This window comes from Triplophysa dalaica, chromosome 7 (assembly GCF_015846415.1).
Source record: "Triplophysa dalaica isolate WHDGS20190420 chromosome 7, ASM1584641v1, whole genome shotgun sequence".
NCBI lineage: Eukaryota > Metazoa > Chordata > Actinopteri > Cypriniformes > Nemacheilidae > Triplophysa > Triplophysa dalaica.
The window spans coordinates 15,599,349-15,618,389 of NC_079548.1; the positions used below are offsets into that span (position 1 = coordinate 15,599,349).

Consider the following 19,041-nt stretch of genomic DNA (forward strand, 5'->3'; position numbering starts at 1 on the left):
TCCATCATTCAGGGAGTAAGACTATATCACTGTGAAACTCAACAAGAGCAGACACACATAGATGTCTTCCCAACAGACGAGCCATTTTACACACCGACTCCATGTAAACTAACGGTTTCACACACTTGTGCTTTAATGCGCTTGACAGAGGAGAGCAGCAGGAAAAGTGAGCTGGTGTTCACATGGACACTATCTTGGTAAAAGCTTCATGTGACATACCTGAAAGCTTTAGCATGATTTTCAAAGAACGCGAAGAAGAATGGATGGAAAATTTCACTTTATTGTCGGTTTCTTTTTTCCCAACCTGATGCAGGTTACAATGAGTTTTATCAAATGTGGGGGTGGGTGGGGTCGGTCAAAAATGGCAACTCACACCTTGTAACATTTAAGTCATGCGTGATTTCTTTAAACATTGGGAATATAGTCTCATAGGCCTATAGTCTTATTTCAGTGTATTAGGTAACAGAAATATTAAACATCCTGGGTCATTCTTTGCGTGCAGAAAACCATGGGGCTCAGGAGGGAGAGGAGAGAGAAAGAGAAAACCGTGCTGTACGCTGAGTGTCTATTTTGAAAGGCACAGCAAGGCTGCTCCCACCCTCAAAACACACACACACTTATGCGTGTGTATCAGACAGCACTGGGAAGAGGCTCAGACGTACACAAGACTAGACAAGAAAAATAAATGAATAAACTGGGCAACCCGGGTGAGACTGTAACCAGTGCTGTCACCCTTTACACACTCATACACACACAGCGCTGACAAAAGACGAGGGTGGAATGGATCATTTAGCGTTTTTGAGCTGGTTGGAGAGCCAGTCGAGCCCTTCGTACAGGCCGTCTCCGCTGGTGGCGCAGGTGGCCTGGATGTACCAGTTACGGTGACGCAGAGAATGAAGGCCCAGTTTATCTGTGATCTCTGCTGCATTCATTGCATTGGGCAGGTCCTGTAGAGATATGGAAAGAGCAGCAGGTTAGCAACTAGGAGCTGTGAATGTTTAGATACTTCTTTTGATATCCATCAAGGAACCATAAGATAAGAATGAAGATTCTGCATAAAAGTTGTACACAAATGTCTGCTTTGACCTGTCCTACTTATGCATTACATTAATAGAGCAAGCAAGTGTAATTGGATAATATTACAGCCTGCTATGCATCTTTCAGTCTGTGTAAAGCAAAGCCCGCTTCATTCATCATTCAAAATCTCTAGATTTTTGGAGACAGATTCTACAGAGTAGGTATCTATCTTTCCCATACCTATAAACAACAGGGGAAAAAATATATATATGGAATTGATGATCTTTGCACTCAGACCAGAATCTTCGTTCTTCTGTCACTCACCTGTTTGTTGGCAAAGACAAGCAGAACAGCGTCTCTCAACTCATCCTCCGCTAGCATTCTCGTCAACTCTTCCCTTGCCTCATTAACTCGCTCTCTGTCATTACTGTCCACCACAAAAATCAGGCCTGTGAAAGAAACAGCGAAAGATCGAGACTTCAGCATGCCTTATGTAACCAAGAGATGCTAAATGTATAGTACACACTTTAGGTGTGGACACTGACCCTGTGTGTTCTGGAAATAGTGCCTCCAGAGCGGCCGGATCTTATCCTGACCGCCCACGTCCCACACCGTGAAACTGATGTTCTTATACTCTACTGTCTCAACATTAAAACCTGTACAAAGAGAAATAGGGCAAGTTAAACAACAGCTTAAGAGAAGAATGAGGGGTAAGAGGCCATGTGGCTCAAGTTGGGGCCCCATTCTCATAACACTAGCTCCCGAGGCAAAGAATTTTACCATATGCACACAGTTAGCAAAGAAAGACAATGAAATAAAAACTGAAAACACAGAGAGTGATGGAATTGGGGGGGATGGGAAACAGCTGGAGTTGACTGCACATTAAACAAGATGTATAAAAAAACAGCATAGATGTATAATACTATATTTTTCCAAAGTCAACACTAAGGCTTCCATTAAAATAAATTTTATTAAAAAACTAGTGGCAACTATTGAAAAAGCCAAAAACGATGTAGCCAGACTAAATCATAGGTTAAATAGAATTTAGTTTAGATGCCTGAAATAGCAATGAACACTCCAAAGAGCACAATAATACCATGACATTATTAAGAAAATAACAATAATACAGTGAAATGGGGTAATCAGTGCAACACACCAATGGTGGGGATTGTAGTGACTATCTCTCCAAGTTTCAGTTTGTACAGGATAGTGGTCTTTCCAGCAGCATCCAAGCCCACCATCAGAATTCTCATCTCTTTTTTTCCAAAGAGATTCTTAAAGAGGCCTGCAAACATGTTCCCCATGATGGCTGATCTGCACAGAAAGAGAAGAAAATTTAGTTAAACAGCAATTAACATGAAAAAATAAGGCATGAAATCTGTTTTTATTTGTGATGTTAATTCCTCACAGGTTAAAAAAAATGGAGGTTATAGTTCATTCACATCTTTCAGCGGAGAAAACAAGTATAGTTCAGACAGACACGATTCACAATGTAAAGAAACAAGAGAAGGGAGGAGAAGCACAGAGAAACAAAAGGCTCAGTTATTAGGTGAATGAAGGATGCCACTGGTGGAAAGAAGAATACAGAAAGTAACCAGAAACCTGAAGAACCTGTAAAAGGAGACACCAGCCTTCTAAATTAATCAGAGAGAGTGGCTGATCCCCATCAACTGACTTAAACTTTTATCCAAACAGCTGCAGAGTTTTAGACAATGAGGGCTTCATATCACGGGCTATGGTGTATCTTTTTGTGTTTCCCTTATCCCTTAAATATGCTTTAAAACTCTCAGACAATTTACACCTTGCAGTGGCCAAGTATATTCTATTCTCAATCAACAGTTCAATAAATATAAGTGTCTTTTGGTCACAAATTATATCATAGAGGAACATAATTCATTCCACAAGAAAAAAAATGTTGACTTCTCACCGTTCAAAAAAAGCACAATATCATAACTTAATGACATGGTAATCAAAGGAAAAACTGTTTCTCTTATCCTTTCATAGAAAACCTATTGCATTATCCTGGATGACATATCGCTTATTGATCCTTAAACTCTTTGTAAATTGCTTGGATAAAAGCGTCTGCTAATGACTAAATGTTTTATAACTGCTAAGGCTCTATAATTTAGGTAGTACCTAAAATAGAGGTTTGTACAGAAATATGTAGACAATATTTAATCTCTCAAATGGAGATGGTTTGAAATATAAACATCAAGCCACTACCCTTACCCCTTACCCTTACCCTTACCCCTACCCTCATTATTGTTTACAGCTGTGGTATAATGTTAATTTGTTTAATAACATGTGCGGTGGTTGACCAAAATAGTTTTTAAAGACTGCTGTCGGTGGCAATATCTACAGTTGAAAAGGGCAAAGGGCCATTATATTAGCCATTTAATGATAGAAAAACAGACATTTATAAACATGCAAAAATGAAAGAGCCTTTCATGGAGTACTTAATACATTGAAAATATTTAAAAACTGAAAATTATTAGTAGAATGTTTTATCATGCTAGAATTTGGAACTCAACCATGAGGAAACTGCCCCTTCTGTGTATCATGGTTAAACCCAAATATCACACTTTTAAAATCCTTGTGGGGATAACACAACAAAAAGGTTAGCATCAACGGATGTTGTGAGAACACACCTTTAGTGATGTCATAGCAATGCACATTGGCTCAAGTGAGGGTGGGGTTTCACAGTGCAGAGACACCATGAAGAACACATTCCTCACCGTTCAGCAAATCAACTACACACGCCTCAAACTATTACAAAAACACCCACTATGGGAAAAACAGAAGAGCTTTAAACTTACATTGAGCCGTTTGTCCAGTTAACCAGCACCACAGAATGACTAAATGTAATGTTATAATGTAATGTGTTTTAAAGAACAAGAAAAGAACCTGTCAAACGGTTTTAAAAATGCGGTTTATATGACAGCCTCAAATAAAAGAACATGAATTATTAACCAAAACCAAGGAAGTTTAATTATTAGATTGAGAAGATAAAATGAGAAGCTTTTCTTAATACTGTTGCAGGTGCATGCATAACTGCACATCTCTATCATTTATCATTTTATCAGTCTAGAACAATTTTACATTCTAGTCTCTCATAAAGTTTAATGAAAACATATGTTGATCGCTTCAAAGAACTGGACCTAAGTATCGTGGTATCCCCCCCCCCTCTGTAGCAATGTATTTTAGTCACGCATTAAATGTGATTATTGCTGACAGCTTTTTTTGTTTCCACTGGTTTCAACAAATTGAACTAGTCACACTGAAACTGATGGCATTTAAGGTTAAGCTATAGTTTATATGATGGGCCCATTCAGTCCTCAGCCTTACACTTCAACAGCACAGTAACTTTCACATACATAAAAAAGCAATGGGAAACAGACTTTTAACTTACATAGTTTGAATGTTAGCTGTCAGCTTCAAAGGTAAGCTTCACATATACACAGAGAGGCGGTTTAATATTTCAGCAGGGAGTAGCAGCAACTACATTCCAGCCGTTTGGGTATATGAAAAACAGAGTCTTACATTCATAAGTTTTCTCGAGAGAAACACAATATTGCAGTATCCTGACATTATGATGCGCAGTTGTGCACTTGACTTGGCAATTCAACGCTTTGTAAGCCAAATTTGAGAAAGATCAACACCTGACATGCAGTTCTTCACTGAATACACTTAAAGGGGAGGTGCTACAGTGTTTCAGGCATTCTGACTTCTTTAAAATGCTAAACGTGCTGGCTACTCATGCTTGACATGGTCAACTTGTCAAAAAAACGAGTTGGACGTATGACATAGTATTTCTGTGCTCGATACCCTCCCCTAGCTTTCGCATAGTTGACTCCAAACATGACATTCCCTTACGTAACAACCAGGGCTGTAACGATACGTCGTAGTAGAAAGATAAGGATATTTTCCCATATGATGTTTAATTCTATTCGTTGAGCAGCCAAGATGCTACCTACTCTGCGCCAGCATGTCACGTGTGGTTACCTCACATATGTGGTAGAGAGAAGTCTATGGGAGAAGCGGAAGCACAAGACACAATCTGTGACTCCACGTGGTTTACAAAGCATCTTATTTTCCTCCACAACTGTCGGTCAAACATGTAATACAGTTGATGTAATATGTATTTTTGAAAGGCATTTCTCATCAAATACTATCTCAAGTAAAGACCGTGCATGTTCAAAGACAGGTGAGCCAATGGTGCTTGAGTGTGAGCTCTGTTAGAGCGTTTCATTCGTTGAATGAACACGCCCTTCACTAAACGAACGACTCAAAATGAAGTGTTACCTGTCGTTCATGGTCTAATAATACTCCCTCTGTGCTATAACAATGCATATCCAGTAGTTACTGAACTTTTCTGGGAAAATAAGGTAATGACCTGGTTTAATTTAATTTAATTGGTAAAGTAAATTATGTCAAAACGGTTAAATCTTTGTATGGAACATTTAATTACAGGGATTGATTTGGTTAAACCAGATAGAATTTTGTAATTTTAATTTTGTTAACTAAAACTTAAATGATAGGGATGACTTAAACATGACAAAAACTAAATTGCATTTTATTCAAAAGACTATGACAACTATGAAAATAAATGTTGCTGTCAAAATTGACAAGGATCTTAATTCTATTTTCAGTTAAGCTTTAAAATTCTTTATTAAATTGTATGTGCAAAAAAAATTTGATTTGACTGTTGTAAAGTTATTAAAATTGTTAATATTTTGAGAATAAATGTTATTTGAATTTAAGTTTAGTTTTTTGATTTTGTTCATATGTCGAGATGTGTATCATATCGTGAGCCCTGCATCGAGATATGTACCGAATCGTTAGCTGAGTGTATCGCTACACCCCTAGTAAAAACTTTTCTTAGTCCCTTACGGAAAGTTATATTATACAAACATTGGGTACAACACTGGATTTGAAGACCGTGAGCTGCATGCGGTAAGTGTAACGGAGTCATGTGTCTGTGTTTTGTTTGCAATCGATGCGTACATGCATAAGGTACAACAGTTATGCAGGGATAATGCGACAATGTATTGTGTGCTCTTGCTGTAGTCCCGCCCCCCTAACACGTTAAGTGCACATCTGTTTTTCAGAATAATCGTATAGTTGTCTTTTACAAATGTGATCAAACTTAAGACTCTTCGAAGATACAAAGTATGCAATACTACTCTATAGGTGCTCAAGATTACTATGAGATTGGCGGAAACTGCATGTTACATACACTTTAATGCATTAAAACAGATATTGCAAAAGTGATAATGCTCCTTAATGGCAACCTTAGCTGATATAAAATTACAAAAAGGATTCATTCACACAAACCCTTTATGAGTCAGAATAGGAAGTGAGAGAACAACAGAGGCTAGAGGAAAGTCACATGACAACATTTGATTCCATCTGGGAATCAGATACACTGCCTAGTATAGCGAGAAGTGTTCCCTAAACAGAAATCAACATGCCACTCATTCATTACAGTAAATGGGAGGCTATGCTGCTTGCTTACACAACACCTTACAACCGATATAAAAGCAATGGTAAATCTACAGACGTTAGTGGCGTTAACAGTAAATGCAATCCTATGTACACGTCACACGCCTGTATTTCTCGTTTAGTGTCAGCCTGGCCTGAACTGATAGTGGTTTAAATGAATCTTCACTTATAATACACTCCCATCTAAGACTCAATGCGAATGAAGCGACCCCTTTAAATGTAGGCTAGGCTACTGTCATGTAGTGTTTGACGATTTCTTATTGCACTTTGTTTTACAAGCTTATGATCACATGCCAACCATAACCTTTATCTACATAATTGACAAATCACAATTAAACTGTGCGTTCTGGAAAGACAGAGTATAATTTTGGTCAACTACATACATTGGACTGCCTTCACACCAAAGGTGTCAGAAAGCGGGGGGGGGGGGGGGGAAGCAACTCCCCATAAAGCGAAACGCCACTGTACAATCACGCAGATAAGCAACGCGGCCTATCGATCTATCAAATAACGTACAGTTACAGTCACTCTAACGTTACTCTACCATCGCGTAAAGTTTTACATTAACGTTAGATTTCAAATCAACGTGAAAGTTATAGATCGTAAAGTGAACGTTTGATCTCTATCGATATGTTCTATTTATCTTCTGCTAATGTGCTAAGGGCGCAGGCAAGGCAACAAGATGACTATAATGTTTACTTAGCTGCTAAACATTCCCCTTCGCTTACTCACGTGCAGTCCTACAACTCTACCTTCTTACATAATAAATAAACAGTTTAACACAAAGAAGTGCAGAAAGGCGTCTTAAGAGATAAATATGCGCGAGCTGCTTATGCAGTTCCACATCAGCTAAGCAAACATCCGTTTAGTTAGCTAGCTAGCCTCCCTGAATCAAACGATAATTCAAGACCGAGCACTTGTCTTCAGTCGACCAGATGTTGACCACATTAAAAGTACTTGAATTCGGTTAACATGCGTCAGAATGACAACACACAGACCTTTGTTTGAGTATTAGTTACCTTTTGATGCAGTTTCGCTACAATTTTCCGGTTCTCCACCTTACCGCTAAAAACAAAATGGCGTCTATCTCTAGTCCGAGGACGATGGCGTCATCTACCCCGCCCTCGCTTAAGTGTTACCCAATCACAATGTTCAAAGTGTATTTATGAAAATCCGCCCTATAAACGTCATCGTCCAATGATTGCATAGTGGGCGTGAGTACTCGGAGGGCAGAGGGAAGCGGAGACATGCCACCTCATATCATGCAAATTGCGACATGAAAGACGTTAAGCAAATTCATTTTGCTATGTGCTATTTGTATTTTCTAACTGACGTATTATAAACATATACACCAACTAAACGGATTAATTTTGTACTGTGTACGCATGCTGAAAGTGTTAAATTAGGGATTGGTTGCTTCGATTAGTTTGATAAGGTTACCCTCTAGCGGCAGACATACTATATCGTGGCAGGTGCTCTCTTTGCCCTTTTGTGCAGTCGTGGCCAAAAGTATTGGCAGTGACATAAATGTTGTTTTGTAGACTTTCTGCTCAAGATTTTGTTGTGTTCATTTACTTTGTTTATAGATTATTGTGTAAAGTGATCAGATCCATTTGAAATAATTGGGGGGGGGGGGAAAGCAACTCCCCAGATGTCAATCCCATATAGAGAACGTGTGGTCAATCCTCAAAAAGTGAGTAGATAAGCAGTAGCTAAATGGCTAAAATCAGAGGTTGTTCGTTTTGAAAATTAATTCTATAGTTTTGCCAGCAGATGGTGCTACTGGCAAGACACCATAGCCACTGTTAATCCACTACTGCCAGTCTATTGAAGTCTGTTTTGTGCACCTGTACATAGATAGTAGTAGACCTGAGGATTTTAGGTCACTGTGGGACGATGTAATACTCTGTGTCGGTGATGCAGAAGATTTCTTTAGGTTGCACAAAGAGTGACAAAATAACAAAGTCGTTTTATTATAGGCCTCCCTGAAATGTCCATGAAATGTCAGATTATTGAATGGAGAAATTGATTTTAAAATTTAACCGCATAGTTGTACCACAACAATTCGACAAAATTTCCTTGTTTGCGGAATACAACTCTCAAGGGCTAACTGCCTAAAATTGAACTAGATACTTTAACACCATTGGCACAAATCCAGAGTCAGATATGGTTTTACTATCTAATGATATGATAAAGAAAACCATTCCTAACATACCGTTTAAAATAAGTAACACACCCCCCCCCCCACAAATATACTATTTAATGGATTCAAATAGTTTAAGATCCTAAAATACAACTACAGTCCCATTCATTTGGAAGAAAGTTTAATGTGTATCCTTTCTTTCCATGCACAATTTCTATATATTTAAATAGTGACAAAAGTCGGCACATCATTGTGTGATGAAGAGCCTGTGTGCTCGAAACGTCACAAGCCATGCGGTAGTCTTTTAAATAATAAAGTATTTTTAATTTTTGGAGCTCTGGTGTGCCGGCATTTGTCACTATTTGGATTTGCTCTCTTGGTCGAGCACCCTTTTTAGATTGATGTGCGTGTTTCGTCCTCTCCTCAAGTCATATATATTCAAATTAAATGAGTAGGGTATGTGTTCTCCAAATTGTTTGGTCACAGCAAAAGCAGGAAGTGCACCTGACACTCCTCCATCATAAAGGTGGATGTTTGAACAAAGAAGGTGACATCATAAGGGAAATCTGGTGCCCAGTCGGTCACTGATGGAAGGGAGAGGAACTGAGATGAAAGATCGGCCGTGATTAGCTCATTATATTCTGCTTGGTGATGACAAAACTAAAACAACAGCATCATAGTTAATGATGTTAAGGAAATGAGAATGGAGCCGCAGTTTGTAAACAAGGTTCTGGAACGACACAAGAGTAAACATGCTGAATCATTATCCTAGTGAACTCAGAGAACTAAGTTGTTGGTATAAGAATAAAAATAATATTTTTTCTTTTATTTATTATTTGTACACTTCCCTTTCCCTAATATTTTTGTAAACTGTGAATAACTGTTATTGCATAACATGAGCAGGAATAAATGTAGCATTTGTAATGTATATTAATATATGAACTTATCAAACAACGAATTATAACTAAATACTAATTAGTTACTTAGTTACAAGGTACCAATGATTAAATGGCTCTGCACACGATTTCAATAAACAAACAGAAACCTCAAAAGTGAAGTGCACCTGCCACTACTCAGCGCAACTGGAGTTCATTGGCGATGGGCGGAGTAAATGACAGATGCACCAATAAGTTTTGCGCGCGTTTCTCGCTCTCTCAGGACTGCGCCACCCAAATGGGCCAAAATAAGTTTCTTCCCCTTTAAGAAGTTGCGCTGTCCAGCACAGCTGGGATTTCTATACGGACAGATAGCGCAATGAAGAGCAGCGTCGACCCGTCATCATGTGCACCGGGCTTCCGAGGACTGCCTGTCCGCTGCGACTTCTTGCCCTCTGCATCCTTCTCTCCTACGCAGCAGCCTATTTCGGGTCAGCAGTCCTTTTTTTAAATTCTCCCTAATTTCTGAAGCCATGGAAACGGCCTCTGGGTCCATTAGTGTTATTTCTAAGGAATAGACATATTTTAGAATATGGAACAAGGGGCGAACAGCTGAGTTCATGTTTTGTCTGGCGCAACAGGTGGAGAGATTTTGGTGAATTTGGATATCCTGTGCGCAATTACGCATAGGCCTTTCTTGTTACTGTTTGTTTGTTATTGTTTACTGTCTCTACAAAAGTTGACCTAATAATGATTTGAAGTAACCTAGGCGGCATTGTAAAGTTATGTAAATATAATAATGTAATGTATTTTATTATATATAAAACATATCTCCAAAGGGTATTGCGCAAGTAAAACCTTTAGATTTATTTTCAACATAACATTTAAAGTGTCATGCTGTACAAGGCGAATAGTGCTGTTGAAAGCGGCGATGTGTTTTTGGATCCAGATGTCTTCCGATGGTTTTGGCACTGTGTGCTTACCCTCGCGCTACCTGATCATTAAGATGTTTCTGGCTCGTAGTCACAGGACGTTGCCCCACTAGTGTTTATATTAAGAATCCTATAAACACGCTGCAATGCATTTTATTTAAAAGTGGTTTCTGAAGTTTCTGATCCTGCAGTGTTGTTTTGAAAAAGCTACGCGCACTGTCCAAACAGTGACTCTGGATACAACACGTGTAGTCTGGTATCTGTGCATTCTCTATTCAAACTCGACTATTCAAATGATGTATTTCAAAATATTCAAAGCACGCGTGTCACCACAAGTGGGCATTTGCAGAAAAACAAGAAAGAAACCAATCTTATAAATTAATTTATTTACTGTATGCATTTTTCACTGTTTTAGGCTTACAGGTCGCGAACCCCTGGTCTTTCTGCCTGGTCCTTTTGCCAACGAGGCTCCGAACGGTAAATTGTACCTGAAGCAATGCGAGCAGATGACCTTGACGCGTCGGCAGAAGCGCATGTGTCGGCGTGAACCGGGGCTGGCGGAGACTCTGAGGGAATCTGTCCGCCTTAGCCTCCTGGAGTGCCGCTATCAGTTCCGCAACGAGCGCTGGAACTGCAGCATGGATGGGCGCGCAAGCCTTCTGAAACGAGGTGAGGTACCGCGAGAAATGCAGCATCCTCCAAACTGGAGACTCCAGCCATTCTAAAATGTATTTAACATATTTTGAGTTTGAATAGCTCCAACAAAACATTTTACATTTTACATACATACATGTTTTTTTATGTTTGCATAAACTTTTATGCCACTGAGTGCGTAGGCTATATCCAACGACGCAGAAACCCCTATTTATCTTCTCGTTATTTGTGGTGCATGTTTCCAAACAGACATGTTCGTAAATGCGCAGGATGTGAATGTGAAAGCCATGTGCAGGTCGTTCCGCTGGTAATTAGGGAGTAAGCGCGGAGTCCCTGTGCGGTGAGGCCTCGCGGGGCCAGCAGCCGAAGTATTTTTATCTTCAGGAAAAGCGCCCATTTCTCAGAGGAAAAGGGCGGCGTGATCGCGCACTTTCATCTGTCACAAAACTTTTCCTAGTCTAAATAATAATTAATTGCATCAAAATAACCCTCAGCCTCAACCCTGGTCTCAACAAATAACTGTTTAAAGAGGTCACTGTTTAAAGAAGATTTTACACTTATTGGAAAAGTTGCACATGATCCATATATACAACACATTAGAGAATTTAGACAAATGTTAAATGTGTACAAATAACATAAAGACAGTGACTGTGCGATGATTAGTTTTATCGCTAAGTTTTGCTTTTGAAGAAAAAACTGACATTTAGCTCGCAATCTTCCTATTTAGATGAGGCTTACAAAACATCTTAAACAATAATATTATCAATGTGCTAAAATGTTCCAACACATTCATGTAAGTGTAAACAAAGGTATGCCCCTAAATTAGCTCTATAATATACAATGCACAACACTGCACTTTATAAAGCAATGGTGCTCGTTTCTGAATTATTCACTCAATCAGGGTTCAAGGAGACGGCCTTTCTGCTAGCCGTGTCATCTGCGGCACTGACTCACGCACTGGCCAAAGCCTGCAGCTCAGGGCGGATGGAACGCTGCACCTGCGACGACTCTCCGGGTCTGCAGCACCGTGAGGCCTGGCAGTGGGGCGTCTGTGGAGACAATCTGAAATACAGCACTAAGTTTCTCAAGAAGTTCTTGGGGCAGAAACGGGTCAGCAAGGACCTGCGTGCCCAGATTGATGCCCACAACATTAACGTCGGCACCCGGGTAAGACCCAGACTGTCACAAATTAACTGATGATAATGAAGTTGTACTGTCCTTGTACACCTATTTGCTATTCAGTGCAGAAAAAATGGATGTTTTGCACTTCACATCAAGAGGGGACCTGGTATTTATTCATTTACGTTATATTTATGCGTTTGATTTTTTTTCATGCATTTGGCTTATGCTTGTATCCAAAGCGACCTACACCACTGTCAAGGAATAAATCGTTTTCCTAATCAAGAACTCAAAACTAATGATCACCATATTTATGTCCAATGTATTTTATATTGTGCTTCACTGTAAACAATGACTTATGCCATTGCACATGCCCAGAAATCCACAATGGTACCATGATCAATTTTAGTACTTTTTTGTGTGAACATCGGCAAGGGTTAATCTCTCTCTACCTTCATGTCCACCACGCACCAGAGGAGTTTCTTGGTCGTAGGGGTGCGGTCTGTTCATTGTAGCCCAGAGGGGAGTTCATTGAATGGGGTGAGGCAGGTAAACGAGCAGGCATTGGCCAGCTCGCTGGAGCCAGGTGTTCCTTCCCCTGGTCCAGGCATGACGGCGCTTGCTGTGGGGGCCCTCTCAAAATTAGAGGTCTCCCATCAGGGCGATTATACAGAGAGGAGGCCTCTGTAATATACGAGCATTTTTTCCACTTACTGTATGCCTCGCCGCTCCTGCCGCTCCTGTCGCGCCGGCACGCTCACAGACTTTCATAAATCCTCCTAACACCCCCAAAGACAGTCTTGTTACCAGGAGACTGGCAGCCTTAGGGCAAAAGAGAGATAGCGAGAGAACGAGAGAGGACGAAAAGGGGGAGGGTTTGTGAAAAAAGATTCAAGGAGAAAGAAACGGCTGGACGAACTCGGATCTTATCAGACTTCGATTTTGTTGGTTCCCACAGTTGACACCTCGGGCCACAGATGGCTGTTAACAAAAACAAGCAAAGGAGGATGAGAACTCGTTAGACCCTCGTCTTTCAGATTCTTGCTGTTTTCTCACTTGACGGTGTTTCTCAGGTGGCCCTCGGGTGGGAGCTCATACCAATGTAGGGTGGATCACCCCATCAACCATTTGACCTTCCATCTGCCCCTGGGCCCTTTTAGATTGACTGCACTGCTCTGTAACCCACTTCCCCAATAAGGGACAGAAAATAACCTTCATTAACTGAATAATGAAATTCACACACATGAGTGTAAGCTCAGAGAGAGAGAGAGCAAAGAATCAAAGATGGTAAAAGCACGATCCGAGAAATGGCGGTTTTAGGTCCTCAAGAGGTGCAGGTCAGAGTTGAAAGACTGCCAGCTCAGACATTCCCCCTGCATCCATCATCTACTCCACGTCAACCCAATATCTTCACCTCAAGGCTATAGAGTCCTGCCGCATTCTCCAAATTCCACAATCTAACTGTTGTGAACTTTATTAACATTATTTTTATGTTTGTCCCACCTCCTCATTTTTGAGAAGATAACACACTTTTAATCAATCCCACGCCCTTTTTTTCTGGTATGCTCATGCTTCTCTGTCTTTCTTTCAGGCAGTGAAGAGCGGACTCAAAACTACTTGTAAGTGTCACGGCGTCTCCGGTTCGTGCGCCGTGAGGACTTGCTGGAAGCAGCTCTCCCCGTTTCACGACACGGGCAACCTGCTGAAGTTCCGTTACGACACCGCAGTCCGCGTGCACAGCATCACCAACGCCGCCACGGGCGAGACCGAGCTGGCGGGGCCGGGTCGACACAGCAACACAGGCCCTCGACCACGACCCACAGAGCTGGTGTTCTTGGAGGAGTCGCCCAGCTTCTGCAGGCCCTCGCGTTACTCGCCCGGCACGGCCGGCAGGACCTGTTCCAAAGACACCAGCTGCAGCAGCCTGTGCTGTGGGCGGGGCTACAACACAGCCCTCCGCCTCACCACCCTCTCCTGCCACTGCCAAGTCAGATGGTGCTGCCATGTAGAGTGCGAAACCTGTGTTCGAGAAGAGGAGGTGTACACCTGTAAGAAACACTGAGAGCGAGACGTTGAAGAAGAATGAGGGGCAGATTGGTAGTGCATTACAGGAGATGCAAACATGCATATCGGGAGGATAAAGGTTTGGAGGTTGTCATGCCAAAAGAGATATTTGACTAACGTGATAGTAGCTTTTCTGCTGTCATGGAAACCAAATAAGACAAACCCTGTTTCTTGTCTTCAAAACGAGAGACTCGAAAAGCCACAACCAGAGGTTTGAGTTTAGCCGAAGTAACCTCTTCCTTTTGAACATTTTGTGGTGACGCACACTTTAGGGCAATGTTAGGGCAGTAATTCTCAGCTGTCTGCCCTCAGACTTATCTTTTTGACTACATTTTTACCTGTTTTTCATTCCACTGCCTTTACTGCATATTTCTCTATTGCTCTGAGAGTCCACATATTGGGCTTTAAAATATATTGATAGTATGAAGCACTTCTGAAAGTTTATTTGTCAATAAGTTGTCTCTTATTTGTAAGGAAGAAAGTACTTGTGTCTGTTATGATATTCAAAGTTATTATGTTTTACATAAATATCTATCTGCAATGGGTTGGGGTGGGAGGGATTTGTTGATCAACTGGAACTTAATCTGCTTTTATAGACTTTAATGAATGTTATATAATCATGTTTTATATCTTGAATGGCCATTAAATGGCTGTACGTGGTAATAGATAGGAATGTATTTATTGCAGTTCGACAAAACTGTTGGATCAAACACAAGTAGACTTTCATAAAATGACATTTTCATATGATTTTTATGAGTTCTTCACTGTGTAACATGCCATTTTCTAATGCACCAGCATGTTAAAAAGCATTAGGGTCGAGTAGAAGTGTTTCGGAGCTGACCCAAACTTACCCTTTTCATAGCAGTGTATAGTGTGTGAAAACATCTGGCTATCTGAGTGTATAGTCTTTATATTTTACATTCCCACCATGGGCAATGAGAGCGAGTCTGTCTCAATCTGAACAAGTAAAATATCACCAGTGAACCTCTCGGCGTTTATCAGTTCATGAATTCTCATTCTCATCACAAGCCCTTTAATGTGTGTAAAGCCTTTGATAAAGTCCAGACGCCTATTTACCCCAATCAGAGCAAATAACGGTACTTTTACTCTAGAACAACTTCAAGGCTTGCATGCTGGTTCGTTTTCTTCTGAATTTCCACCCAAAATGAGAAAAAGCGAGTTATATCGGTGCACTTTTTCGGGAAAGACACATTCCTACAAGGCAATGCAAAGTATTACTCATATACATGTCCTGTTAATGTTATACATTTCAAGCATTTTTTCACTTAGAACTGAAGTCTGATTTGAAGCATGAGTGTTTGCGTGTGTACGTGCCTACTTATGCGTGCGTATGTTAATGTCTGTGTGTGGTGTTTCTGGGAAAGGAGCAAACTGCAGTGAAATTCTCCACATTAATCAAAAGGAAAATTCAGTCCAAACTTAATGTCGATCAGCTAAAACATTTGTAATCATTAAAACGTCTGAAAGAGGGTTCTGCTGTGACTAGCTGAACTCTTTCACCTGTAATCGCTTTCGTTTCAATGAACGAGATTGCTGTGTCAAACATGCAAATACCCGAAACCCCAGCGGTAGCCGCGGAAACCCAAATGAGATCATTCTCTAGTTTTGTGTACATGTGAGTGTGTATACACGTGAGCATATTATGGATATGTATGTTTCTCTGCTGCGACGTCTGAAATGTATAGCACTAGGACAGCCTGTATATCAGGATGTCTTCAATGAACTTTATGCATTTATAAAGTTCTGTGTTTTTATTTGTGTTGTCATAGCTTTAACAGTGTAATGTTTCACTTTGTGCTTCAAACATTTCACGCAGGGGATTTGTTTCTACTACCTCACCCAGTCTGTGGGGGAATTTGTATTTTATACTTGTTATATATTTCAGACAGTGCTTCTTTTACAAGCTTTAGTCTGAAGTAAAGATGCATTTACCCATTTTTTTACTTTTGTGACCTATTTCCTTATTTAAGAACCAAGATATCACTTTCAAATAAAGTTATGCATACATTAGTGTTAATGGTGTCTTGTTTGTGTCCCATTTAAAATGCATTTAAAAATGTTTGTTTTCTTCTTTGTCATTCTCTCTCATTGTGTTTGTGGTTGCACACCTGTCCAGAGCTCTGAACACAAACACCTGGTCTCTAGTTAAATCCTTCTTTGCCGGTCACCAGGTTTTGTTGTGTTTTGGATGTTGGTCCCCAGTGTTGGGTTCTGGTGTCATGACCATGCTTTTTAACTTGACTTCTTTACAAGACATCGCGATGTTAACAACATGTGACCCAGGACGACAAAGCCAGTCTTAAGGGTCATTTTTTCGAAATTGAGATTTTTACATCATCTGAACGCTGAAGAAATAAATGTTCTATTGATATATGGTTTTATATGGTTAGGATAGGACACTCTGGTGAAACAACAACTGTTTATAAAGCTGGTATCTGAGCGTGCAAACAAGCATAATATTGAGAAAATCGCATCTGAGGCCCTGCAGAAGGCCATCTGCTCACAAAAAGAACGTTTTTACACATTTACAGTAAAGAAATTTAACAAATATCTTCATGGAACATGATCTTTGTTATGATATTTGGTAAAAATAAAAATCTGAAATGTTTGCCCCTTAAATGTATTTTTGGCAATTACTCAAATTTGCTGTGCTACTTAAGACTGGTTTTGTTGTTGAGGGTCTCATACATTTGGTTTCATTACCTAGACCATCACCAAGTTAACAGTTAGCAGCATAAACCAATCTGAATTGGTCTTTCCAGAATCCTGGCTTGAAAATTTTAAATCCTGAATTAATTTTCAATTTAAAACAACCCATAAAACGAGATTTCATCTGTAATATTGTTCAATCTAATATTCTATACATTAATGAGATTGAAAGGAGAGTAAATGGTCTTTGATATTTCTCCATATAAAAATGACCCAGAAACCTCAGAAATGTCTGAGAAGAGATAACAACAATGTCACAAACTGAGCTCAGAAATGTCAAGTCAATCAAAGGTCTAAATTATTGAGGATTTCAACATGAACTCAAACGTTTCTTATCAAATTGACCCAAATTCTAAGTTTCCATGTGACATTTTTGTCAAAATTTAGTTATTTACATATTCTTATTCTCTCAACAAATTTACATTATGTGATGTTTTTTCTTTGTGTTTAGAAATCAAAAGCTTTCATCTACAAAAGTCGAATGGAATTTAAAACAAAAACCAATATCTCCTCACACACAGGTCAACTCATCAAGACACACATACAGTACTCATTGCTTTACTGTGTTTGATGTGTGTGCACATAATGGCTCTATAATAATACTCTCTCGCGCTCTTTTAAGACATAATGAGCATAATGATTCTGCAAAATCAAACAAATCCTTGCTTTCACTGTCTAGCCAGATCTTCAATCCAAACCTCATGTAATGACTGTTTATCAGTACTTACCTTTATTAAAGACACAGAATTAGGAGGTTAAACTAGCTAGAGATTTCATGTTTACAAGACAACAGGCGTGCCATGCGGAGGCTTTGTGAATAAAGGCTGATTTGGTATGAAACCAAACTTAAGCCTTGCCCGGCTACATTTAAGCACACACACGAATGCTTCTACAAAGGAATTTCTGTCCCTTGGGGCAAGTCAAGGAGAGAAAGGCCTATGGAGTCAATACGGAAAAGAGAAATGAGTGAGCAACCACATGAATGAATAAATGAAAAATGTCTGAGAGAGAAATCCTAAAGTGAATAAGTTACAGTTTCACATTTGTTTCACGCAGAAGTGAGAGACGTGCAGGTATGGAGGACCTCGGGAGGTCTTCGGGGATGATACAGCACTAGTTTAATAATGAATCTCAAAGCCTTCATTTCCCCAAAGCCCAGCGTCCCGAGCTCACCTCTCACGCACACATCCCCTAGAGAGACTACTGCGATAGGGAAAGTGTGTGCATTCTGCTAAATAACTTTTTTGCCTTTGATAAATGTTAATTTCATATTAATTTCTCTTTTAAATGGTGCTTTCATACAACTTGCAAATTCAAGTGTGCTTTTCTTTCCATTTCTATTTGGAGTATTTGTGTGCGTTCTAAAAATGTGTGTTGATGTAACAATGTTTTGTTTGCTCACCGAGGTCAAGCAGGTAGGTCTGTTACCCTCTGGGGACAGAACATTTTATCTACCATCTTCAGTCTGGAAAGAAAACAGATACACGTTGCATGAAAATACCAGATATCTCTTTGATAAATTACAATGATGTACAAGTGATGTATACAACGGAGACTATTTCACTTTGAGCAGCATTTACTGTAAGTATAGGTCACATACAGTGGATATTTTTATAAATATTATTTTTCGTTGCTTAGAAAATGTTCTTTATCCGTGATGGCTTACATAGTTTTACATAGATTACTGGTTTATGTGTTACTTATTGGAACACCAGCCCATTTACCCTTGAGCGAGAAAACATTTCTATGAATTTGCTACCTTGGTTCACTGTGTACTGTATGAAATATTAAGTGAAGAGAGGGGAAATGAGAGGGGTTGGTTTCAAAAGATAAAAAGTAATAAAAAGGTCTTGTCGGCAAATTTGCGTGTGTACGTTTGAAATGAGGAGAGAGAGAGAAAGGTGGACGATGGCATGGAATGTGAAATGAGTAATGTTATTGCTCAACCCACATCACAAAGCCACATTGCCTGGAGCTATGACAACCTAAGTACATATCTCCATCC

General features: G+C 39.8%; 2 protein-coding genes across 2 annotated transcripts; one reads left to right on the forward strand and one right to left on the reverse strand.

Moving 5' to 3' along the window:
- Positions 1-260: 260 nt before the first annotated feature.
- On the reverse strand, positions 261-7,663 carry LOC130426136 (ADP-ribosylation factor 1-like). The gene is made up of 5 exons (XM_056752706.1): positions 7,539-7,663; positions 2,174-2,331; positions 1,563-1,673; positions 1,342-1,466; positions 261-947 (listed from the first exon to the last, which is right to left on the reverse strand). Exons 2-5 carry the CDS (start codon positions 2,319-2,321, stop codon positions 786-788), a joined length of 546 nt encoding a protein of 181 aa, XP_056608684.1. The 5' UTR covers positions 2,322-2,331; positions 7,539-7,663; the 3' UTR covers positions 261-785.
- A 2,178-nt stretch (positions 7,664-9,841) lies between these two features.
- Positions 9,842-14,795, forward strand: LOC130426590 (protein Wnt-9b-like). The gene is made up of 4 exons (XM_056753446.1): positions 9,842-10,028; positions 10,885-11,138; positions 12,025-12,290; positions 13,834-14,795. The coding sequence occupies exons 1-4, from the start codon at positions 9,943-9,945 to the stop codon at positions 14,302-14,304; spliced, it is 1,077 nt and encodes a 358-aa protein (XP_056609424.1). The 5' UTR covers positions 9,842-9,942; the 3' UTR covers positions 14,305-14,795.
- The last annotated feature ends 4,246 nt before the right edge of the window (positions 14,796-19,041 follow it).

Excerpts from the sequence above, each read along its gene's own strand:
- LOC130426136 (XM_056752706.1), bottom strand. The coding sequence starts at position 2,321 with ATGGGGAACATGTTTGCAGGCCTCTTTAAGAATCTCTTTGGAAAAAAA. Across the intron at positions 1,674-2,173 it reads CACTACAATCCCCACCATTG|GTTTTAATGTTGAGACAGTA; the intron begins GTGTGTTGCACT and ends CTCTTTGTACAG. Across the intron at positions 948-1,341 it reads TTGTCTTTGCCAACAAACAG|GACCTGCCCAATGCAATGAA; the intron begins GTGAGTGACAGA and ends ATATCTCTACAG.
- LOC130426590 (XM_056753446.1), top strand. The coding sequence starts at position 9,943 with ATGTGCACCGGGCTTCCGAGGACTGCCTGTCCGCTGCGACTTCTTGCC. Across the intron at positions 10,029-10,884 it reads TACGCAGCAGCCTATTTCGG|GCTTACAGGTCGCGAACCCC; the intron begins GTCAGCAGTCCT and ends TCACTGTTTTAG. Across the intron at positions 11,139-12,024 it reads CGCAAGCCTTCTGAAACGAG|GGTTCAAGGAGACGGCCTTT; the intron begins GTGAGGTACCGC and ends TCACTCAATCAG.